This window comes from Physeter macrocephalus, chromosome 5 (genome assembly GCF_002837175.3).
Source record: "Physeter macrocephalus isolate SW-GA chromosome 5, ASM283717v5, whole genome shotgun sequence".
NCBI lineage: Eukaryota > Metazoa > Chordata > Mammalia > Artiodactyla > Physeteridae > Physeter > Physeter macrocephalus.
Window position 1 is genome coordinate 32,700,052 of NC_041218.1, and position 25,549 is coordinate 32,725,600.

The 25,549-nt window shown below is 40.3% G+C and overlaps 1 protein-coding gene across 2 annotated transcripts in view; it reads left to right on the forward strand.

Moving 5' to 3' along the window:
* The first annotated feature begins 519 nt into the window (after positions 1–519).
* The window catches only part of CTTNBP2 (cortactin binding protein 2), a 171,805-nt gene continuing 146,775 nt past the window's right edge, over positions 520–25,549 (forward strand). The window contains exons 1-2 of one of the 2 annotated variants that reach the window (XM_024128757.1): positions 520–693; positions 12,280–12,387. In XM_024128757.1, the coding sequence (XP_023984525.1) occupies positions 613–693; positions 12,280–12,387 (189 nt within the window). In that variant the 5' untranslated portion in view covers positions 520–612. The remainder of the gene's footprint in view (positions 694–12,279; positions 12,388–25,549) is intronic. The other variant, XM_024128762.3, reaches the window with a different exon arrangement.

Here is a 25,549-nt window from a genome sequence, read left to right on the forward strand (position 1 = left end):
CACCAAATGGGTAAAAACGCCCTGGCGGCAGTGTTGGATGTAAAAACAAATTTTTTTAATTTTTATTTTAAGAAAAAAGCAAAGGGTGCCTTCTGTGTTTTCTAGAGGTGGGCTAGAGAGGGGGCTGGAGTGAAGGACTTTCCTGGCTCTAACACTGAATTCGGATTCGGGAGGCCAGACATTTAATCGGTCCGTCGTTGCCCCGCCGGCTCGGTGGGGCCGTGTCAGGCGAATCAGCTCTTGGGCGCCTTCTTTCCTTCGCCTCGCCCTGGAGCTTTGATTCTGCCCTCTGCGCTCCGGGCCTTAACCCGGCCTGGGCACGTGCCCAGTTCTCTCACCTCAAGGAGCCGGCTGATGGCTGGCAGCCCCGGGCGGGGACCAGGCGGCGGCGGGCGGCGCACCGGCGCGCAGCGGGTTAAGGCGGCGGGGGCGGCGGCGGCGAGGGGGCGGAGGGAGCGTGGCGGCGGCGGCGGCGGCGGCGGCGGCGGCTGCGGCCCGGCTGCGGGCGCCCGCGTCCCGGGGCCGCCGCGGGTTAAGCACCGCCCGCCGCCGGGAGGGCTGATCCCGGGGCTGCCGCTCCGAGCTCGCATTCGGATCCGCTAGAGCAGGAAGATGGCGACGGACGGCGCGAGCTGCGAGCCCGACTTCTCCCGCGCCGCAGAGGAGGCGGCGAGGGCCCCGGCGGAGGCGGCGGTAACCGAGGTCCCAGGGTGGGCGCGGGGTTCCGGGGTGGGAGCCCCCGGGGCGCTCTGCCAGCCCGGGCTCTTCCGAGTGCGCTCTCCTCGGGGTGCCCCCTCCTCGGGGTGCCTCATCCCCCGAGGCCGGGGCGAGGCGGCCGCCTGGATCGGGGATCCCGCCTGTCCTTTCGAGCCTCACGGGAAGCAGCCCCGGTCCGCCCGGTTCTCGGGGCTCCCTGCGTGTGGCCTCTGTACCCACTCCCTCCGCTTCGGCCGGGTTTGGCCAGGGGTGAGGGCTGGGGTGTGTTTACCAGCGAACTGGACACCCCCATTGTTGGCCTCTCGCTGCGCGCGTGGCTGTGGGCGCGTGTCTCGGGGGTGCCTGGCACCTCTCAGCGGACCCGGAGAGCAGCGAGGGGGAGGCGGGTTGCCGCCGAGCAGGTGTGGGGATGCCCATTGTGTGTGTGCGTGTGTGTGTATTCATTCGTGTGCCTGAGACCCCTTGGGAGAGGCCCCATGCCCAGCTGTAGGCGCTGCTGCCGCCGAGCGCCGGCGCTTTGGGTCCCAGCTGCCTGCTACCCCATCACTTGGTGATTGGGGTTGGGGCGGGGGAGGTGTCCTCGTTCTTCCCGAGACGATGCCCGGGCGAGGTGGAGGTTCAACACCTGGTATGAACACAGTGTGTTTCTTCTCTGGGGTCTAGAAGCCAAATGAGCTTCCATCCATCGCTGGTCCCTACTTTCACCCCCAGAATCTCCCCGTGCACAGAGGCTCAACGGTTGGTTTCCAGCCCGTACCTTAGGGGAAGGCTGGTCCCACATTTCCTGCGTGGAAATGTTTTTGGGTTTTGGGAAGAAGCTTGGTAGGAGCTGCAAGAATCTGCAAAGACAGGCAGCTCTGGGAGCGCCTCCCACCCTTGGCGCGATTCTGCTGCTTCCCCAGGAGATTCCGGGTAGGATGGAGTGAGCAGAGCGTGGACGCCCCTCCGTTTTTCCCACTCATGACCTGATCAGAGTCGGTGAAGGAGCAGCTGAGGGCAGGGCCAGGTGTGAATAGCCAGCGCTGCTTGAACTTCCTCCCCTTCCGTTTGGAGGTAGGGCTTTCTGGAGAGGTAGAGGAGAGATGTGGAGGGAAGCTGCTTGGGCAATGAGAGGAGTTGAGCCTGGGAAGGAAAGAGAGAAACAGGGAGGGAAGGAAACACGGAGGCGGAGGGCTGCTGATTTCCACTTGTGAAACTGGCAAGTTTTGATCTGAAACTTTTAGGAAAATAGATTTTTCATTCTTTACGTAGAAAATGTGATCTTAAGATTTCGTATGAAACCTGTCTACTTGTGATGCAGGAAATCAGTTCTCCTGGGTGAAGTAAAATAAAGAAGCTAGCTATTAAGACAACAGACCTCTCCGAGAAGTTGAAGTGATTGGGTACCTTCATCCCCAAGAGATGGTAAGGGGAGGGGAGTGAGAGAAAAGAGAAAGAGGGGTGTGTTTCTTGTTTCCCAGGAAGGTTGAATTTGTTTGCTTAATTGACTTAAAATGGGTTTTTCTATTACCCTCAGTATTTTAATCACCTGACAATTAAACCAAACAAAAACAGCTGAGTTACGCTCTGTAGCTGACCTATAGTTTTATTTGGTTAGATTATAAACAGAGCCTTAGACACTAGGCAGATTTTTGTGTTAACAAGTTCAGTGTTCCCTTTCTGCTGTTTAAAATTTTCAGGAGCCTGATTTTGAACTGCTTATAGGTAGAAGTTTGATCATTTCACCCTGGTTGATTTGAATAGCCATGAAAAAACTGTGAAAGTGAAACTCCTTTGTTATTTCCATAAAATCCTATAGGGTTCTGAGGAGATGCAATAAGAATTCTTAATCTAGTATTTAAAAAATGTTTGGTATTTTAGTGAAATTTTAATGATGGCTTCTTATGCAGTAAACTGGACATTTAACTTTTCACTTAATAAAGTACGGTCTGCCTATATCAGCCACTTGACTTATAGACTGATTTTTTAATTAAAGAAAAGCTAGGTTGAAGAATATTTGTCATTATAACTGCCTCTTATCTAATGATTAAAATTTAAAGGCATGTTGATGCATTTTGAGTTTATGGCAGCTGAGGACTTAATTTTTTAGTGGATAATTCTTTTTAGAATTTTAGAAATTTATTTCATTTCGAGTTGGTTTACTTACCATGCATTTTATATGTATATTTGGCAGTAATGAGTCAATGGAAACCCAAAGCAGTAGGCTGTTTTCGAAAGTGAATGTTTTCACTAAGTTTTGACTATTTAGATTGTTGCTTAGAGACAAGTTTAATTTATAGTTTTCAGCTTAATATGATTTTCGGTGGAGTGTTTTAAATTTAGTTTGTGGTTCTTGTTCTTAGCTGCTTAAATCCTGAAAGCATCCCAAGTATAAGGCTAAGGTAACAGCTACATTATTCAACAGGGTCATATTAATAGTCTTTGCTGTGAACCATGCCGGAGACCTGGGTTATTTTCAGCGCCTTAGCCAAATGTGATGACTCTTAGACTATATTGCTATTTCTACTCTGAAAATAACTCCTAATGGATAGGCACTATGGAAAACAGAAATCTTCCAGCTTTTTATTGTCACCAAAGAATTTAAGAGTGAAAGGAAAAAGTAGATCTTTTTAGAACTATGTTTGGGAAGCTGACCAACATTCTTGTCATTCTGGGCTTTTCTGGAGCAACTAATATACAAAAAGTAGATATAAATTTTGTTGTCATGGTGATAGTGACAAGAAAAATCTTGAACAATTATTTTGTTAAAAATGCACAATAGTGATGTTAAACAAATTAGCAGCTGGCACCTTGACAATTGTGTTTCCAGGTGACAGTACTGAATGTAAATGCGATAAAAAAACTTTTAGGCCAATTTTGCTAAGCTTTCTTTAAAAAATTAAATTACAGTTATGTAGCAGCTATAGAGTATTGAAAGTTTCACAGTATAATTTAGGTAAGAAATATTGTAGATTTAACACACATTACCAAATACATACTGAAGTGGAGACATTGTAACATCTTTGCTGTCCTAAAGTAAAACATTTCAGTGCTAGAACCTCCCATGCACCAAGGAATCAAAGACCATGGTGTCATGAGAGGCACAAAAAATTTGCATTAGGAATCTGGAGAAGAAGAGTCACAGGCAGGATTCCTAGTGGAAAGATCTGGAAACATTCCACAGAAGGATGGAGGACTTGGGCAGGGAGACTGCAGGTAGCTGTGTACAAGTGTGGCGGGTTTCTAGGGTTCTTTGAGAGGGGGCCTGGGGCAAAGATGAGCACAGAAGTTTCAGTCTCAAGTATGTGCTTTAGAAAAACTGCTTAAAGGTTGAAGAAATAGACAAAAATATTCCCTGAAGATCAGAATATAACTGAGTTTATCATGATTCTTCTTACTTTGTTTATTCTTAAATAGGTTATATATTTCTGTTTGCATCTGTTTTTTGGACTTTATTATTGTTGTTGCTATCACTTATATTTCCCACAGGAGCAATTTTGTTTAGAGAAAAATATTTGTCCTCTTCTATGATTGAATACATGCCTAGGCTAGACTGCCATTTGGTTTTATCCTCTTGTGTTTCACATAACTTTATGAGGTGAGAAAATGGTTCACAGACTTAGTACTTAGCCATTTACAAATATCTGCTGTTGATCATATGCACAGCAAGGCCCTGGCTGGGAGAGAGCAGCCTCATCTTTCAAGAAGAGCAGTGTGGGTTTCATTTGTAAAAGCTAAGGTTTCTTAGCCCAGTTCCAGGCACATTGTAGATGTTCCACCAATATTTATCGAATGAAGAAAATGAACACTCACCAAGAGGCTGTGTTATAATTCTTAATGTTGATTGGCTAACTAGAAATTTTACTTCATGTGTTACTGGATTGTGATGAAACTGTTGTCCTGCAGTTTGTAGTAATTAACATTATAGATGTTAGAGGGCTCTTCTTCTTTGAGAACAGTGACCCTGATTCTTATGGTTTTGGGTTTTCATTTTTATGTTGTCCCCTTCTAAGCTGTTTTTCTCAATGATATTTCAGATACTTCACAGATTTTCTTTTTTTAAAATTTTAACTTAATTTCCAACATGGTTAGTTTTCCCTTTAAATTTTCCCTCTTCAAAACAATGGTTGAGGCTGGGGATGCGGAGGTGGAGGGATGGAAATTGCACCCCTCCCATCCCGAATTCTTCTAATAATAGAGTCAAGGCCAAATCACCCACTGGGGTGTGGAGGAGGGGATGGTTGAGAGGGGATCAAGAGGGAGATGCAGGGAAGTTTGGAAACAGGAAAAGGAAGTAGAAGGAAAGATTGGGCAGGAAGGAGGTTTGCAATAGTCTGCACATGTCTAGAAATGTGGGACTAGATTTCAGCTTTGAAGGTGCCCAGGAAGGATGGACAGTTTCTCTCCCTTCTGCCCCTGCATACTTTACCACCTAAGCACCGTCTGATTATTGCTTTAGAAGGAGGCTTTATTTGAATGCACTTGATTGTGTTCTTCTCTGTTGGAGCTCCTTTGCAGGACTAATATAACATGGAAAGGGAAACTTGTCTTTGATGATTAGGTAAAGAAATGGAGAACAGTTACAAGAGAGATGATGATAATGATGACGTTGAAAGCAGAGGATTTTAAAAATTTTACGGTAATTTGTTAAAATAATTTGCACAAAATAATGAGATCATATTAATGCTGTGCACAGTGTGGTGCCATCCATGTAGAAATCCTGGTTTAAGAAAAAATAAATTGCTGTCTTGGAATAAATTGTTAGTAAATAACCAAATAGGTTGAACATGGATTTAAAATGTTATAGTAAGTGCGGTCGAGCCAACATTGTTATGTGGAATGGACACTTGTTTGCAAATGATTTGGTTTTGACATTTTTATATTTCATTGAAAAGGCAACAAGGTAATGCCAAAGGCCTGAGTTCTTCTACAGAAGGGCCTTGTAAATGTAAGATCATTTAGTCGCTCATGTCTCAGCTCTTCACTTGAAAATCAGCGTGCTGACCTTTGCCACCTGCAGATAATTGAAGTGATAGTCTTCAATGCATTCTAAGCTCCTTAAAGGATAATTACTGGATCTGGGTGCCAGCTCACACGTGAAAATGATCCATGTCCCACATAGGGGTGTTGTTAACATTGAAAAACTGAGTTACGATGGCAATAGACATTTGCTTTATCTGAGATGTGGTCCTTTTTTTTTCCAAAGTAAAAATGGAGGCTGAGAGGAGATCTAAAAGGAGGAAAAGGGAGGTAGCTGCACTTAATTACCAGAGGCTGCTGCCCCTATCTGAGCCACGTTTGTGCTTTTCATTCCCATTTTCTCGAGCTTGAAATTAATTACATCTATTACCAGGTTTCCTTCCTGGCAGTCTGTTTATTTGTTGGTTTTACTTCCTTCTAATACACTGAGTTGCTTGTCTTGCATGACAGACCCCGGGTGGCATGGTTGATTTGAGGTGCATGGCCCAAGTTCTCAGCATGTGGCTTTAAAGGCACACGCCAAGTTGCCCTACTTTAGGTTACTGTAAATGGTTTTTGAAAAATGAATGAAAATGACTGATCAGTTACTTAGTTGCCCCTAGAATGGGCCATAACATTGTATCTTAGTAAGACTAGTATATCCGTTTATACATCATTTACATGGTTTGTGTTGTTATACTGAGTGAAAGAGGCATTTTCACACCAAAAGCGGGAGGCATATATGTTAGGTAAAATCATGTAAAGATGTAATACTCTTGCTGTCCTGACACTTCTAGTAGAGGTGAGAAAATAGAGTAAATATGGATAAGTAAGTTGAATATAGTGAGGAAATACCCAAGGCAGGGCATGATTAATTGTAAATAAACGAATAGAACCGGCTCTAAGACTGAATTGAGAAAATGAGAGATTTATGTGTCTGGAAAGACATAAGGAAGTGGGATTCGAGCTGTGTCCTGAAGAAAATGGGATTCAGATGAATTAGAGGAGAAAGGAGGATTAGGAAGAACGAAATTAGAGGTATGCAGCCCTGGTCAGGAAAACTCTTACCTCCCTGTAGAGAGAAATCAGGAGGAATAATCTCAAAGCAAGACATAACTGCAGAGATTTGAAATAGTTTTAGACCATGGAAACACATACTTTTCATCGTGAAAATCCTTATAACTGGCCAAATTCACATTTGAAAAATACCATAAGTGTTCTTTTTAATTTTTTCATGTTAATGATAGTGTTCAAATTTTGCTTTTTCTCCTTAATCTCAAGATGAGTTTCACTGCTTTTCCCTTCCTTACAGCCTTTTAAATTCATTCCCAAAGCATAAATCTTGCTTACGCAGAAAGTTCTAAATGCATTATTAATTATTAGTACCCACTATTAAACTGGGAGGAAAATACATTTCTGTTAGTTCTGAGTAAAGAGGCAAAATCAATTTTCTTCAAACATTTCTCAAAGGCTTCAACGAATGACCTAAATTTCCTCAGTCCAGTAATCCAGTTACTCTGATGGTGTGTGAAATCAGGACATTTGGTGTCTGGAAGAGATTTTAAAGATCACTTAGTATAACATTCTCTTTTTACCGCTGAGAAATCTGAGATCCAAAGAGATGAAATAAGGTTCTTTCAGTCCATCTGCTTTCTCAGGTACCCCTCCTCCCTCCCTTGTAAATTCATTGATCAAATGTAGGCACAACCCACTAGATTTGAAACTGGAGGAGAAGCTCTTGGTGTCTGTGGGAGAAGCCAGAGAACGTGTTTGGCTTTGTGTCTGGTCACTAGATTTTCACCGTAGCTGATGTGTTTGGGCAAAGATCTGAGGGACACTTCTGCCACTGTGACTCATAATAACTCCTGAAGGCTTTTATGGTACCCATCAATGTGCTCACCCCATTAATTCCTAAAGGGTACAGGTAAGGGTCTTCTGGCGCTTTTTGGCTGTGACTGTTGAATTCCCTACATAAACCAAGTATTTTAGATTTGTTTCTTTCAGGAAGAGTGCGGGGAGAGCGATAGTGGAGGAAACTTGGTATTGGCCTATGTTCAGTTCTGGCAATTTAAGATGACAGTTCAGCCAGGTTCTATTTTGTCATCTTCCTCCCTTTTCCCTCCCTCTCTCTGAGCCTATAGGAGAATATCCAGAAGAATGCCATCCCCACACCTGCCCCACATAATTCAGAGCTGTTGCAGACTGCTGTGTTGAACAGGAAGAGTTTGAGGTTGTGTCTCCTCTTTCATGTATATATGCCCCAAAGAAGTCTTTCTATCTGATGGCCAGACTCTGGATTCGTTTAAGCTGCCTGTGCCAGATTTTTAAAAATAGGTGTTAAGAAGTGCTTTTCCTAGAGTACTTTTCCTGGCAGACATCAAACATGACAGGCAGGGGAGTGGCCTGTGGAGCTGAAATCTACCAGTTTCTTTTTTTCCCTTTACTTTCTGAGTGCCTTGCCATCACTAAAAAATGAGATTTGGATTTTTCTCTGTTAATTAGGAAAAGCTGTTGCAATAGTAATAAAGCTTAGTCTCTGAACATGTCTGCTTTGTTTTTTGGGGGGGTTGGGGGGCATGGGTATCATGTTTGCTTAGGTGCCTTTATGGAGATCCTAATTTTTTATGTGAGTGTGGCATTTAGATCTATCCAGTCTTGTCTCTTCTTTTGAAAATTAGGTTATCAAGTTAGTCTTTTAAAATATTACATGATTTATCACAAAAAAATGAGAGGATGAGAGGAAACTTTTGTAGGTGATGGATTTGTTTATGGCATAGATTGTGGTGAAGCTTTCCTGGGTAATATACTTATCTTCAAACTCATCAGATTGTATACATTAAATAGGTACAGCATTTTTATGTCAATTTTACCTCGAAGTGGTTTAAAAATTATACAAGTTAGAATAATTATTTTGCTCTTAAACCAAGAAACTTTAATAACTGCTTTTTTATATCTAAGTACTTCTGTACTATAAGTGCGTCAGGTCAAATAAATGACACTTAATATGAAACAATAATAGAGTTTTTTTAATGGGATGTTTGCTTCTGAGCTTCTTTATTTTTCTTAAAATACCAAAATGTTTTGAATTTATTTGTAAAATACTCAGAGTCCTAAGACCTGTAACATAATTCATGTACTTTCTTTTATCCTGTTTTGCCAGAATAGGGGATGAAAACATCAAGTATTGGAGAATGACCCTTTGAAAATATTCTTATAATATTTTTATGATTGAAGGCCAGGATTAGAAGTGTCTTTAGTGAGGAAGTGGGGGTGAGATGTAGGGGAGAGAGAAGCAGGCAGACAGATGCACTCTATGTTTAAAATAATACATCACTTAATATATTTTGATGGGAGACAGATTTTTTTTTTTAACATTCTCTGTAACATAATTTATGGTTTAGCAAGAATCCTTGTAACAGTGTTTCTTGAATGAATTTTCCTTTTTATTGACGGTGATATATTAAAAAATAGAAGTGTTGGTTGCAGGTCACATGTTGTGATGTTGATGATGATAGAACCAGGGCAAGCTCTCCTGACTCTAATGTGAATCAGAATCTTGGCAATGTCTTTCATAATTTATTAGTTTTAAAATGGAGTGCTTTGCTTATGAAGCTTCAGGGAAACAAGGACAATAAAATGTACAATTAATTAAAATCTTTAGAACCACCAGCAGCAGCTTTAATAAAACGTTACCATCTAATGCACATAAGAATTGCAGCTAACTCTCCCATCTCAGTGGGAAAAACCAGGATAAAAGAGTCTTTCATCATAGTCAATAAGCTGAGTTTATTGGACTTGGGCTGATAGATTTTCAAAGAAATAGGCTCATAGCCAATAGCCCTCCTCACTACGTAAAACATCTGGGTGCTCTCAGCTTTAATAATAACAGTCACCTGCCTTTATTTAGCGCTTCATTGACATGTTCTTTTTTTTAATCGAAGTATAGTTGATTTACAGTGTTATGTTAATTTCTGCTATACAGCAAAGTGATTCAGTTATACATACATACATATATATGTACATATATATGTATATATATGTACATATATATGTATGTATGTATATATGTACATATATATGTATATACATTCTTTTGTTCTTTTCCATTATGGTTTTTCATAAGATACTGAATATAGTTCTCTGAGCTATACATATACAGTAGGACCTTGTTGTTTATTCATTCTATATATAATAGCTCACATCTGCTAATCCCAAATCCCACTCCATCCCTCCCCCAACCCCCTTGCCCTTGGCAACCTCAAGTCTGTTCTCTGTGTCCGTGAGTCTGTTTCTGTTTTGTAGATAGGTTCATTTGTGTCATATTTTAGATTCCACATATAAGCGATATCATATTGTCTTTCTCTTTCTGACTTACTTCACTTAGTATGATGATCTCTAGTTGCATCCATGTTGCTGCAAATGGCATCATTTCATTCTTTTTTATGGCTGAGTAGCATTCCATTGTATATATATATACCACATCTTTATCCATTCATCTGTTGATGGACATTTACGTTGTTTCCATGTCTTGGCTATTGTGAATAGTGCTGCTGTGAACATGGGGGTGCATGTCATTGATAAGTTCTCGTTTACTCCTCACAAGAACTTTGTGGGATAGATGTTAGGATTTCTTTTATATAGATGAGAAAACAGATTCAGATAAGTTACAGAATGCTTCTCCAAGTATCGTCTTTGGACCAGAACCACCAACAGCAGCAGGAGCACACAGAAAGGCAAATTCACAGCCCCACTCAGAATCAAACTTCAAGGAGGGAGCCCAGCAATCTGTGTTAACAGATTGTTAATCTCCAGGTGATTCTTACGCCTGAATTTGAAAAGAACTGGGTTATAAGACTTACTTGAAACAAGTATGAATGGGAGCAGAATTTAAGCCCTAGTATACTGGACTTTACTATTCACAGAACATCCATAAGTTAACCTTCCAAACAAGGGTCTCCCAGAACTATCCATCCTGTAGGCTTGCTATAGGTTTTTTTCTTTTTTTCCATCCTTAGCCCCTGCCTTTACAAATAACTGCTCTGTTGAATGTATGGGCAAAAAGAAACAGTTTTAAGAGGAAGATCCTTTTAAAATCTTTCTTCAGAGAGCCAGCTAGCTCTGGTTTCTTCCCCATTTATACCATCATCTTCTTACAGAAGGTTCTTTGGAAACTGAGAAGTGACCAGTTCTGGCCATACCTGTTTGGAAGTTCCTGGAATCATTTATAGGCTTTGCTATGTTTACTTCTCTGTCATCACAATGCTAGTACGGTGTCAGATACATAGGTGCTAAACTAGTTCTCATTGGATCATTGATAGAATAGCACTGTTTCCATCTCTAGAATGTTGACATCGTGCTGACAAAGTGTGCAGACAAATCACAGTACTTGGTTGCAGTTTTGCCATTTCCTGGTTGTGTGACCTGCGTGCATTATCCGACTCCTGAGTTGTGGGTTCCTAATCCGAAAAATAGAGGGGATGATATCTATCTTATAGGTTAGATTTGGTTCTTTGAGGGTTCTTTGGAAACCACTGGGTGCTAGGCAGATGCGAAGGCATGTTCGGAAACATCCTGAAGACTGGCTTCTGAGGTTGGGTGTCCTGAGACATTTGGGGATGAACGTGTGCTCCCCTCCCTCTGATGGTGACTGGGTTTGTCAAATGAGTCTCCATGGAAGGGAGAAGTGGGCTGTGTGCTGTAGAGGAAGCTGGGGCTGTGGACTCACCCAGGCCCGGCTGTGAGCACGCTAACCCGTCATCTCTCAGCTTCATCTATAAGATGGCTATCAGGAGACCCGCTTGTAAAAGTTGTTGTGAGGAAAGAGGGTAGAGTTGGAGACAAGAGAGTTGGCAACCAGACTCGCCTGACCACAGGCCCAGATGACTACCTGTGGGTGGCAGGCCAGGCCTCTTACAAGCACACTACATGTGCGTGTGTGTGTTTGGTTGGGGGTAGCGCAGAGCATGCTTCTTCTAAAGGGGCAGCTGCTACTTGGCTCTATGGATTATTACCCTGTGGGAATGTGAATCTGGGGTTACCCGGTCATCTGAGTTTTGAGGGGAAGCCAGCGATCTGGATCTTTGGGTGACATCTTTAGATTTTCTTAGCACTGACTGAATAAAACAAAACACTTTGTGGTCCAAGTAACACACATCTGTGGGCCAGATTTGGCTGTAGGCTGCTAGCTGGTGGCCTCTGCTGCAGAGTGTTCTGTAAACATGACCCGTTATTATTGGAAGTCCTGGAATTTATAATAACCTCACAGGAGCCTTTACGTTGGGGCCCTTCGAGCAATACATTCGTGCTCTCTTTGCTACCCTCGCAACTTCTCCCCGACACGCACTGGGCCTGTTTTGGTACAAACTCCAGGGACTTTAAATTTGTATTGCACAGTATAATTTGAAGAGAACCTGAAGCCAGGTGGGTAGGAAGGCTGGGAAAATAGATCTCCTTAGTGGAGAGATTTTGGGATATTGGCACTGTGGTTTTTACCTCTCCTCCTAGAAGGTCAGACCGTGGATTGCTGCCAAGTGGGGCCCCTCGGGTTTGCTGAGCCACTGGGATAAAAGTGGTCCATTGCATACCTTTAGGAAGTTTTTTCATTTTTTAAAATTTGTGTTACAGAAAAAAGACTTTGATGTGGACAACCTCAGTAAGTCAGAGCTTCGGATGCTCCTCAGTGTGATGGAAGGGGAGCTGGAGGCCAGAGACCTGGTCATCGAGGCCCTGCGGGTAAGAACCTTCTAGGGCAGAGTCCCATTTGTATATCATTTTCTTTTCTCAAACGGCCAGTGGCAAAGCTGCTGCTTCTTAATTGTTGAGTCATATAGATTTAAAATGTTACATCAGGTTAAAATGTGCCCCTTACCCCAAATACCAACCCATAACCTTGATAAGCCCAAACACACACTGAGGTCAGATGGTCGTTGAAAGGAGGGGGAATGATTCTAAACCGTTTAATTTGAGGAACTTGAGAATTAAGCTGTATAGCTTCTGAAATCCTTTTATGTTTCCCATATGTATTTGGTTAAAGACATAAGTTCTCAGAAAATTGGTAGCTTGGTATCCTAATCATATGTGAGGCCAGTGAGGAAAAACTAAGAGAATCATTTATAAAAGAAATTGCTGATAATAGAGGTTTTTTCCTTCCTGTATAAATTATGATTTCTTATTTTCAGAGACTCTTTAGTTAAAAACTAAATGTTTATATGTACATGTGTGTCTTCGAATAGTTTTATTACTTTTTTCATCTGATCTTACAGTAATTTTTAACTTTCCATAATTTGCAAAGAATTATCTTCCAGTATATTAGAATACCTCAGTAAAGTTTTGTTTCCTTAAAAATTATGTTAGAAAATTCTACGTCAAGAAAGCTTAACTGGTCACTCCCAAGATTGCTCTTGTTTTGGTGTGTGAGCCAAACTTAAGGTTTTATTTTTCTCTTTTATATTTAATACTTTGTATGTAATCAGGTGTTTCCTGACTCTTGGTCATTTGACCGAGAGGGATATATTTATTACACAGGAAGTATGGATTTATTTTTTTCACCAGGGAATATTTCCTCAAACTTTGTCTTAGGGAGTTTATTTTAACAAGTGAAACTCTGTGGAATGTATCAGTAAAAACAAGGTTGCCCCCATGGGTGCTAATATGGTGGGGAAAGAGATAACGGTGGACGGTCAGACATAATGGAGATGGTGGACATGCTGAGAATGCAGTGGGGCAAGGGGCAACGGTTCCTGAAATAATGAGTTAAGTACATTTTCACAACCTGGGAATTGGTATAGTGGGGATAATATTCTTCAATCTGATGACAGAGAATGATGGCCTCAGAAAAAGTGGAGTGTGATTGATTATACCACCTCCATGCCAGTGATGAATTGAGGATGTTGCTTTTTGAAGGATAAGGATTGCTAAGTAGACTTGCGCACAGTTTGATGTGAGAGGTATTCTTCCTGTTCCACTTTTGGGACATTTGCACTGTTTGCCAGTGTATATTTTCTTGAATGAACTTTGGGGGAGACAGGCCAAGGCAGTGCATCACTCAGATCTGTGACCCTCAGCCCAAGGAGAGAACACGGCAACAGTCACCTGTGAGGCCAGTAGTGTAGCTTCTTGAGACCAAAGAGATGTGAGGGCTTCAGTTCTCCCTTAGGTATTTCTCTGTCCCTCTCTATTCACCTGTAAAAGGCATCCGCACCATGGCATTTCCCTCTGTTCACACAAATGTTGGAGCATTTAGCAGAGTCTGTGTTTTTATGTAGCACCTTAGCAACCACATGTATTTCTCATTTTTACTTAATTGGGATCCTTTCAAACTTGAGCAGAGGTAAAGGCTTGCTAATGATCAGGGCTTGCCGAACTGAAAGTTTTTCATAGAATCAAAGCATGTTGGAGCTGCAAGGAGCCTTAGGTGATATTCTAGGTCAGGATTTGCGTATCTATCAGACCTAGTTTTTCATTTTCATAAAATACTTTGTATTACCCTTTTTACTATGCTGAAATGAAATGTATGGAGAATTGCATATGTAAGTAGGCTATGTTAAAAATAACCAATACATTGCCCTAATTGTGATAAAAAGTAACAGGAGAGTAATTTATAATAAAATATTAGGTGTTTCAACATATAACTGCTCAGGCATGACTATAGTGGAAGACATGATAAAATAGATGGCTGTTCCCACCTATCCTCATAACATTGACATGAGTGCAGTTGTTGCAAAAGAATCCTGATCCACACAGGCCATGTCATTGACTTGGATTCAGGGAGCAGATTTACTATTGGTGAGGTGATTTTTCTGAAATGGTGAATGACACGTAGTAAAGTTCCCAACAAAAGCAGACATTTACATGACAGTTGAATGGCTGAAAAATTTGGTGTTCATTAAAACTGAATTAAAACAACTGTTTTTTTATTTTTTTATTTTTTGCGGTACGCGGGCCTCTCACTGCTGTGGCCTCTCCCGTCGCGGAGCACAGGCTCCGGACGCGCAGGCTCAGCGGCCATGGCTCACGGGCCCAGCCGCTCCGCGGCATGTGGGATCCTCCCAGACCGGGGCACGAACCCATGTCCCCTGCATCGGCCGGCGGACTCTCAAACGCTGCGCCACCAGGGAAGCCCAAAACAACTTGTTTATGTGTGAAAAGAAGTTACTCTTTAGGCTCAGGTAGTCATACTGAAGGTTCTAATGAACGGAATGAGCAGAGGGACATTGGAACATTCTGGGGACTTGGGACAGTTCCTGAATGTGTAGCAACCCCCTAGCCCTGCCCCCTAAGTGCCGATCACTGTGAAAACGAATTGTTCTTGCTTATTTCCAAGACATGTAGGGTACTGCCCCTGTGGAGGACCACTGGCTGATACCAGTCTCTTTTCCTTATAGACTGAAATCAAACAAACAATAAGGAAGCCCAAAGAGATTGAGACTTCTCAGGTTGAAAATGTGGCATGCCAGAACTTGGCATGTTTGGAGATTCTTAAAGCCTTTCGTCCCTTTTTAAAATTGAGAATTGTGGGCTTCCCTGGTGGCGCAGTGGTTGAGAGTCCGCCTGCCGATGCAGGGGACGCGGGTTCGTGCCCCGGTCCGGGAGGATCCCACATGCCGCGGAGCGGCTGGGCCCGTGAGCCGTGGCCGCTGAGCCTGCGCGTCCGGATCCTGTGCTCCGCAACGGGAGAGGCCACAGCAGTGAGAGGCCCGCGTACGGCAAAAAAAAAAAAAAAAAAAAAAAAAAGAGAATTGTGATTGATTTGTTTAGATCATTGCATTTTTAGGAGTAGATAATAATGTCATTTTCATATACCTGTCGTAGCTGTGGTAGACTCACTGTGGTGATTTACTGATTGACTATTCCCTTGGGGGCATTAGTTGGAACTGGTGAAACTAGTGAAATATTTACTTGGGTCCAGATGTGTCCTTTAGTTACCTCTTCCTTTAACAGTAGAATATAATTTAGTGACTGGCTAGTGCCCCAGAAAGAAATTGGGAAGGAGAGAGAATGTGAAACTTTTATCTTTACTTCATATTATAAGATAAACTTATTCCTAAATTAAAAGTCAAAATCTAAATTAGTAAACAGTATTCAGTTGGGAGAAATACATTTTGTTTGAAGAAAAAGTCAAAAGTACTTTCTCAGTATAGTAAAGATTTTTGAATTTAATATGTAAATTGTGATTTTTTTTTGAGATACAAGATGCCTAATTTGTGCCCTGAATTTTATTAAAATTTAGAAATGATTTCTGTTGTGAGGCATTCAAATTCTTTAGAATTTTAGAAACTTTAAAAAGGTATTTCAGACCAAGCTATTTTACTTTTTTAATCGTGTTATCCTGATTCTCATGATTGTCAAGTTACCAAGAAAAGTTGCATAGATCATTGAATTAATGGCCATAGACTTGTCAGGACAATCCATAAATAAGATTTTGGGGGAAGGGTGTTAGGAAATTACAATATATATTTTGGTACTTTTACTGTGTTCAGATGTTTAAGGTAAAAATATTTTTCAGTAAGTTTATGACTATAACAGATATAATATTCAAGACATTAATTTTTATTGTGGGAAATTATATTTTAAAAAGAGCAATATTAATGGAAAATCTGAATTGCATAAAGCTGCTTAAATGTAATATGTTTTAATTTCATCGCATAAGAAATATTTTGTTTTTCAATGATTTCCCTCTCATTCACATAAAGTAGGAATAAATTGTTGAATGAATATATTCTATATCAAATAAAATCTGGAAAATACTTTGGAGTTTAATAAAGAATGTGTGCAACAAGAAGCAGCTATATTTTCTGAAAACCAAGATAGACACAGAGCCTTTTGAATCAAATTTAATTGAATGTTCAAGATATGAATATACAACTTAATCCAGAAATCATTATTTCAATGCTCAGTGTTTATAGTTTGTGGAATCCTCTGGCCCTCACTCCCTTTCCCCTCTTGCTACTAGTATTTTTACCAGCATCTTACTCAAAGGGGAGACAAAGGCAGGAAGATGAAAATGCTGTAATTATAAAATTTTAAGAGTTAAAATTGTTTTAGCCTCCATTTTTACAGGGTCTAGCCTGCTATCATTAGCATGAGTTTATGTAAATATTATATCATTGAAACAATGAATTCCTTGGGCAGGTAGCTCCAGATTTGCCTTCTTTTTCCATTTGGATTAGATAAATGAGAATTAACACTATTAACAGACATGGCAGTTCTTCATCCTAACCAATAGTCACTGTATAGAGTGACCATATAATCCAGATTTTCAAGTCTTATTCGCACTGAAACTTTAAGAAGTTAGCCAGTTTAACATTTCCTCAGATAGAAAGCATTTGTAGCCCTTGTATCATAGGGGATGTCAGATTTTAGAATTGACTTGTGCAAGCAGCTGCAACAAAGAGACCCAAAGTATAATAGATTAAATAAGTAGTTCATTTCTCACATGCCATTCTGGAGATGATTGATCGCTGCTGGAGGGGCAGCTCTGTGCCAAGTGGTTGTTCAGCTACCCAGGTGGCTTATTGCTCTCCTTAGGGAATTAACGTCCTCTGTACGGTTGAAACTTGGTCAATGCCACCTCCACATCCCAACCTACGGTGAAGGGTCGGGGCAAGGGAGGAAATGAAGGAGAAGCAACTTCCTGTAAGCAGCGCACACATGTGCATTGGTGAGAACTTTTGTGGACGCACCTAGCTGCATAGGAAACCGGGAAATGTCACCCGCTGGCTGGCTACATGCTAGTGCTGTGGAGGAAGGGAGGAGCTTAGAGGACCCCTAACAACCTAATACAACCCATTATCTTGGTGTAATGTTACCGTATACGGTGTCCTGGGATATGGCACAAGAAGATCCTTCTTTCTCCTTCCCTCAGTAAATATTTGTTAAGTGCCTACTTTGTACCAGGCACAGAAAGTTTGAACTGAATGTCAGTGGAGCTTTATTACAATGCCAGGATTGTTCCCATTTAGAAAATTCTTGTATCTTGACTTTATATATTTAAAATTAATTGTTCTGAGTAGTGTCATTTGGGCCTAAGTTATACTTTCTCAGGCGGTGACTCAGTATGTATTTTGCCTAGAATATCTTCCTTTTTGAAAACCTGACCTTTCCATTGGGTTCAAAACTCAATTAAAAAAATTTTTTTAAACGGTTTTGTTTTAAAGCAGGGTTTTTCGCCCTCAGCACGATTGACGCTTGGGGCCAGGTGTTTGTTGCTGCTGTTGTTGCAGGGAGGGGGCTATCTTCTGCACTGCAGGACGCTTTGTAGCCTCCCTGGCCTGTGGGTGCTCACTAGATGCCAGCAGCACCTCCCTAGTTGTGACAGCCAAAAAGGTCTCCAGATCCAGCCCCATTTGGGAAACACTGCTGTAAAGTAATACTGGTTAAGGAAATGCCACTTTCAAAACTATATTTGCTGAAATAAATGTAAGAACTTTAATGATTCAAATGTATTTTATGATACAGTGATTTTCCTGTGAAATATTTTTTCTCAAAGCTAAAAATTAATCTGAAAATGCCATTTTAACAAATTTCATGACTCTTTCAAAACACGCCACATATTTAAAATTGCATTATAGTTTCGTAGGCAGAACTTAAATGTTTTATTTTTTAAATTCAGAAACCTTTATGGCTGTATGGCTCAGTGCTGGAAACTTTACATAGAACAAAGTCAGTCTTTTAAAATAAAATGAAAGCATTAAATAGAATAATGTTTCCACTCATTTTGAAAGCAGCTGCAAGTATACTACAGAGTCTTGTGAGGGTTTTCCTCATATGACTTGTCTGCTAAATAATGATAAAAGAATAACATTCTGGTTTCAGCTAAGTAAAACACGCAGCCTTTTGTATTTCAAAATTCTCCTATGATTGCAGACAAATGATTGACCAAAACGTACCCTTTTTTGTGCTGTTTATTTTAATTAACGAGTGAATTTGCTGAGCAGAGCTGAATTCGTGAAACATAAATTGTTTTCTTCCCCATCTGCTGAGATAACGCCTTTGTTCTATGTCTAGAAAAAGGAAGAGAGTTGACCAGACGTTGTGTTTTTTCTGCAAGCAAATGAGTTTTTCATAATATACAATAGCTGATGATTTTTAAATAGCATTGTATTTGGTCTAGTAGGGCAAACAGGAAATATCAATTTTGATTTTTCAGAGACTTTATTTTCCCTGTTGAACATTTGCTATTAGTGAAAGAAAAAAATAGAAGAATATCAGGCAAAATACTGCTTTCTTTTTAATATTAGGGGTAGGGGATGAAGAGGTACAAACTATTAGGTATAAAATAAGCTACAAGGATATATTGTACAGCACAACGGGATATAGTCAATATTTTGTAATAACTATAAATGGAGTATAACCTTTAAAAATTGTGAATCACTGTATCGTACTTATAGAATATTGTACAGCAATGGCACTTCAATAAAAAAAAATATAAATGGAATCATATGGTAAAAAAATGAAGGTAATGATGCCATGAAAGCAAAGCGTTTATCACTACCATTTAATACGCAACTGATGTCACTCAAGTAACATTTTCTTCCTGATTATTAATAAATCAGCAGGATATCTGTGAGAACAAACTAAAGATGAAGGTTTCCCAGCTCAGTGATGTACCATTTGATCTGCACTGGGTGCAGGATAGGTTCAGGGTTACAAATGGTATGAAACCAGGAATGTACTTTTGTACACTTTGAAGACTATCATAATTTGTGGGACTGTCAGTTCAATTAACCGTTACTTTAGAATTAGTTCCCTGTGATCTGAAAATAAAGGTTGTTCCTTTGAGGCATTCTGATAATATTTCAGCCATCTCTTCTTAACCCTCAGTGGCTAAGCTACAAGTCATGGGTTCTTGTGGGAATTTCCTTTGCCACGTATATGACTAATTCTATCTTGATTACAAGAAGAAACAAGTGTCTAAAGCAGTACCCAAAGTTCTACCCTCCTTCTCTTTGGTTGTGGTTACTTTGGGAAGAAAAGAGGTTTCAGTTTCTGCTTTTCAGTTTTCTGAGTCAAAATATAAATTGTTGTTGAACAAATAAGGAAGGAAAGGCTATGTCCCATATTTCAAATGTAGTTGGACAGGGTGGGGAAAGGTGAGGGGATCCAGCATCCATTTCTTCAGCAGATGTTTATTGTCTTCAGACATGTCCTGGGCTTCGAGGGTCGTGACCAAGGGGTATGCTTTCTTTCTCATGGATCTTGGAGTCTAGTGGGAGAGATCGACATTAAACCAATAAACACAATATCTAAGTACAAATTATGATTATGAAAGAAAAGGAAAGAATGTTACGAGATTAAGAGTAGCTTATATTGGGTCAGAAAAGACTTCCCTGTGGAAGTGATGCTCCCTGAGACTTGAAGGAGGGATATCCTGAGCCCAGTTGGAAGAAGGGTGTTCAGGCAAAGGGAGTGGCACATTCAAAGGCCCTTGGAGAGGAAGGAGCTTGATACTTGATAGGAACTGCAGGAAATCAGAGAGCAAGCAAGAGTGGCACAAGATCAGAGGCAGATGGTGGCTGGGGCCAGACCATGCTGGAGGGCGAAGGCTGTGGAAAGACTGGATTTCATCCTACATCAGGTGGTCAGCTGTTGATGTGTTTAAGCTGGAGAATCCCAGTGATTTGATGTGCTGTTAAAGTCATCTTTTAAGAAAATGCAAAATTATAGTGTATTCTATTTTTTGTATCCGAAGTTTAATTTATTAAATGTAAATATTTTTAGCTTATCACCACTTTCAAGGGAAAAATTACAAAGAACACCCTAACTGCTGGGCAGACAAAAGTTTGTAGGAGAGCCATAGTAAAGAGGTAGAATGTCACAATGCTTGTCTTAGAAATGTGAATATCTCAGATGCTTCCAAATATTGCCTTTGAAGAGGGCATGGAAAATGTGCTTCCTCATCACTTCTGTCACTTAGCAATGAACAGTGTTTTTCTTCAAACGGTTAAGATGAGCTGATTATGGTTTTTAGTTAAGGTCTTGTGCACCTAAGATAAGATTGATAAGGTAAATCCTCCACTTGAAATTTTTTGAAAGGCAAAATTCTATCTCAGTTGTATTTTTTTCCCCCAATCCAGTTCTCCTCAGTTCAGCTTAGATTTTTAAATTAAATGAATTTTTTGGTTAAAAGACCTTTTCTTTCGTAACTTAGGTTTTTAGAAATTTACAGTAATCTTATCTGTTATAAAATCAAATTCCTTTTCAGCTTTTTCACAGAGAGTTGGGAAAAGTAGCAGAAGATTGCTTCACATAGTGCTAAAGATGTCCTGGCAAGAATGTAAAATACATTTCAACGCGGTCGGAATTTCTTCTGCTCCAGGACATCTATGTTGGCCTATTTTAAGTGGACCATTACAGGACTTATGCTCATATAATTACCCCTTACAAAAATAAAATGCTAAAGCCGACAAGCTCTCCAGCAGCCCCGACCCCTTCTCATGACATTCTTCCATGGAAAACAGACCGTGGACAGAGTCTTCTCTTGGTGTCAGGCACTGCACTAGGCACCTTACCTGTATTAAAGTGGAGTTGCATCTCCTATGGGCATTAGGTTTTAATGGTTAAAATAATGCAGATAGTAAGCCCTTGGGAAGCTCTTAACTTACCAGTAAAGTACATGAGACATAGTTTTGTATATACAAGCCTGAGTAGTAATTTTTATGCACAACATAGGTTGATTCTCACAAAGTTAGAAGGAAAGGACCATCTGTGTGCTGGTGTCTGGGCATTGCAGCTCTTCTGCCTTTAAGGAAGACTTTAAATCCCTAGGTAAATGGGGTTGGGTGGGTGCTTTAGTAGCACATCTCTTTGGCCTTAATGCAAAGTCATAGGTTTGTCAGAATTCTAAGGATTAAACAAGGTAATATGCTACAGCACCTAGCAAAGGATCTGGCACATAATAGGTGCTTGAAAAAAGTATTTGCATTTGAATCTCAATCTGTGTTGGTAGAAAATATTTTCCCCTGCACTTTCTCCTCCTCCTCACACTTTGAAAGTTATAGGACAGACTTTGGTCACCTGCTTCCTATCTAATAAAGTGGGCATTGCTTCTTATTTCTTAGGGTAGAACTCTCACTCCTCAAGTCAGAATTGGCCAGATGGAAACTAAAGCTAATCTAGGCTACTAATTTATCCTTGCAGCCCCTAAGGCAGGCAGGAAAATAAGCAGTGGTAGGAAATCAGATGGATATTTTGAACGATCAGACCACAGGCTGAAAAGAGGTAGAGTCAGCATCATTTCTGGGGGCTTCTGTGGTGGCTGTATGGGTCCTGAGTGGAGAGAAATGACTCGTCAGGTATTGTCCAGACAACGTTTTCTAAAGTAAAATTATCCCCCGCCAAAAGAGGGCTTAGCAATTTTGGAAATTTCTAAAGTGTTTTGGGAATAGGATAATACGTAGTGTTAATTATTTTTGAAAGTGACTTTTTAAGTGTATAGAAATGGTGGGATAACAGACCTATGAACCATTATAAATACTTATCCTACAGCTTGTCAGTCTGTTTCCCACATCTTCATATTTAGGCAGCATACTCTTTTTTATGTTAAATCTTTGATTTTCGGTGGCATTGCTTTAAACTTGCCATGAATCATTCTGTTTACAGCCACCTTTGTTCCTGGCCATCTAAAAGTGAAGAGGAGGGAGGTGGTTCAATCCTTTCAAACTATCAAGTGATATCATTTATAGGTGGAATCTAAAAATGGATACAAATGAACTAACTTACAAAACAAACAGAATCACAGATTTAGAAAACAAACTTATGGCTACCAAGGGGGAAAGGTGGGAGGGGGTGAGGCATAAACCAGGAGGTGGAAATTAGCAGGCATACCCTTCCATAGAGAAAATAGGTAATCGATAAGGAGCTACTGTATAGCACATAGAACTTGACTTAACACACTGTAATCACCGGAAGAGAACATAAGACTGGTAAGCGTCTGAAAAAGAATATATAGATGTCTCTCTCTCTCTAAGTGAATCAAGGGGATGTACACCAGAAAGAAACACAGCATTGTAAATCAGCTATACTCCACTATAAAAATTACAAAAAAAAAAAAATCCTTTCAAACTAAAACAATTTCTTTTCTACAGCCTCCTTCCTTCACCCCGTGATTGTGGTCTAGGCAGTAGGCAAACTGAAATCAAGAAAAGGGTCAATTCCATTTGACTTATGCTTCCAAGGAATCCTGAGGTTTGCTGCAGTTTCCAGCAGGCAGAATTTGGAGCAGGACGTGGGGATGGAATGGGACTTAACATTATTGAGTTTTTATTATGTGCTGGGCACTTCACATACGTTATCTCCTGTCATCTGTATGAAATCGCTTGATCAGTTATAGTTGCCCACTTTAGGAATAGAGAAACAGCCTCTGAGAATCAATAAGCCATCTTCTCTCTCACTCCTAACCTTGGCTTTCATCATGCCTCTGCTTCAAAGGAAACATTAATGACACTAATCATTTTCCTAGAGCTGGAAGTTGTCATTCGTGGAATCTTTATCTTACTTTAAATGCTGTGAATTCCCAGAATATTTCCCACACACCTGTAGTCAATTGTAAATATCAAAAGCTGCACAGAAATTGAAACTACACAGAAATTGTTGTTGGAAAGTCTTCTATTTAATCAAGTGCTGTTCCCTCCCAATTGACTGCTGGTAATTATAAACAGAAGTAAATCCGGCAAGACTTCTAAGGTCTTATTGAATGGCAATTATGAAAATACAGAAGAGCATCATTCATTGATTTTTTTTTGAAATGTTTTCTTCTTCTCACTAATTATCACACCAAGTACAGAAAAGTTCTGTAATAAGGATATTCTCATCTTCTGGATGAGAACCTTCTGGAGCATGTGTGGATGCTGCATGACCCACATTTAAAGGCAATGGAGATTTCTGAAACAGACAAGGATGCAGTAGCTAAGGAACTGCTAATTCTATCCTGATCATCTTCCCACGTTTCAGTCATTGTTAAATCTGTCTCTTGTAGTTACATTTCATTTTTTGATATTTTTTTCTCTGTCTGATCAACTTGTTTTTCTTTTTTCATTTGCACCTGAAAAAAAACGGCAGGAGGTAAATTGAGCCTTTAAATAGGAATTTAGTTTGGTTTCCATGAAAGGCTTTTGTACTGATTTCCTTGAGTTATATAATCCTTTGATTTTTTTTTTTCCAATTAATAGAAGTTGCAGGGAATTCATGAGGATGGATTATGCAGCCAAGTATTGATAGGTTCACTACCAGTGAAGAGTGTAATATTCTTAATAACGAATATATTAAAATACAGATGTATCATTGTCCTTGTTAAAAAGTTTAGATTTCCTTTCACAAAGGCTAAGTCAACAGAATCTAATAGTTTTAGATTTATTTTAAATAAACCTCTAAATAATCCCTAAAAATTAGAGTTGACAATGATTTTCAATTAATGTGTCTCTCCATAAGTGCCTGGGGGTAAATCTTTCATGGACATTCTGAAAAGTGCATTGGGCTTCCTTCTGTAGTGTCTTGACAAAATAGTGAGACCTCACTGGTGGAGTTCAGAAGAAACCTTCCATCATCTCTGCTTGGTTAGATCCATGCATTTTGTGCCTGTTTGGGGAATGGTAATACGATGGGAGTTTGGTTTGAAAGAATGGTAAGTCAGACAATTAATGGAAGGACGTCAGAAACCCTTAATGGGAATTGTTAATATGTTAACTTCTTAACAAGTTTAAATGTCAAACAGTTGCCTATTGAGATTAACTGTAGGCTCTGAGGTAGGAAAGGATATGATAAATGCAGTGTCTAAGGGACATTATGTTAACCACTTTTGGAAGTAGATTGACAGAAAAAGGGAGAGAAGTTATCTGAGGAAGCAATTACAATTGATATTTATTAAAGTATGGGTTCTGTAAAGCTCTGAATTTTAGGTTATGGCTCTAAATGTAGCTGAAATGCTGTTGAGTATTAAAGGGACTTGAATAGATGGAGAAGAGATTGTGAATAAAAAGAACTCTTCCAGCATAACAGAGCATTATTTTCTAACTTGTGACAGCAACCAGTTATTTCTAAAGCAATTTCAGCGTCAGGGTATAAACTTTTTTTTTTTTAATAAGGATATTATGTTTATGCCCCATGTGAATCATACTTAATTCAGGCATCAACTCCAGTTCTCCCAGTAGGTTTTTTAGTGCTAGTCATTCAACATGCATCCAACAAATATTTATTGAGTGTATTCTATCATGCCTTGTGCTGGACACTGGAAAGAGTGTAAACTAGCCAGTTCCTGTACTCATGGAATTTATTGTCTAGGAAAGGAGAGTAACCATGATTAACAAGTCCCGTTTGTGGTAAGTGTAGCAAAGGAGAGGTACTAGGCACTGATTTTGCGGGTCAACTCTATGTTGGTGGGTAACAACTAGATTTGTGGTGGTGATCACACTGTAATGTAGACAGATGTTGAATTGTAATGCTGTACACCTGAAGCTTATATAAAAAAGACATGCAAATATTTAGCCCTGCCCTATAGACCGACTGACTCAGAAACTTTGGGGGTGGAACAAGGTATATTCTCTGGTCTCACAAGCCCTTCAGGTGATTGATTCGTGCTCAAGTTTTAGAACCACTGATCTAAGGGGTGGGTGGGCACTCACTGTAAAGCAGGTATGTTTTAGGTAACATAAAATCAGGGTGCACTTAAATCCCTGGTGCTGATTAAAATCCCTGAAAGCTGGAAAGCCTTTCTGCTCAGTAAGCAGAATGGCCAGCAAATTGGTGGCTACTGCTGATTCTAGTTGTAAAGAGATTTTGATGAGAAAAAGACAGCCAATGGCTGGTCTCAGGACAGCTTCTCCAAAAGCCGCCATCAAGTGGCTCAGCCCAGACATGTTCTCAAAGAAGCTGTGGGAATCATGCTGAAGGAGATGTTGTG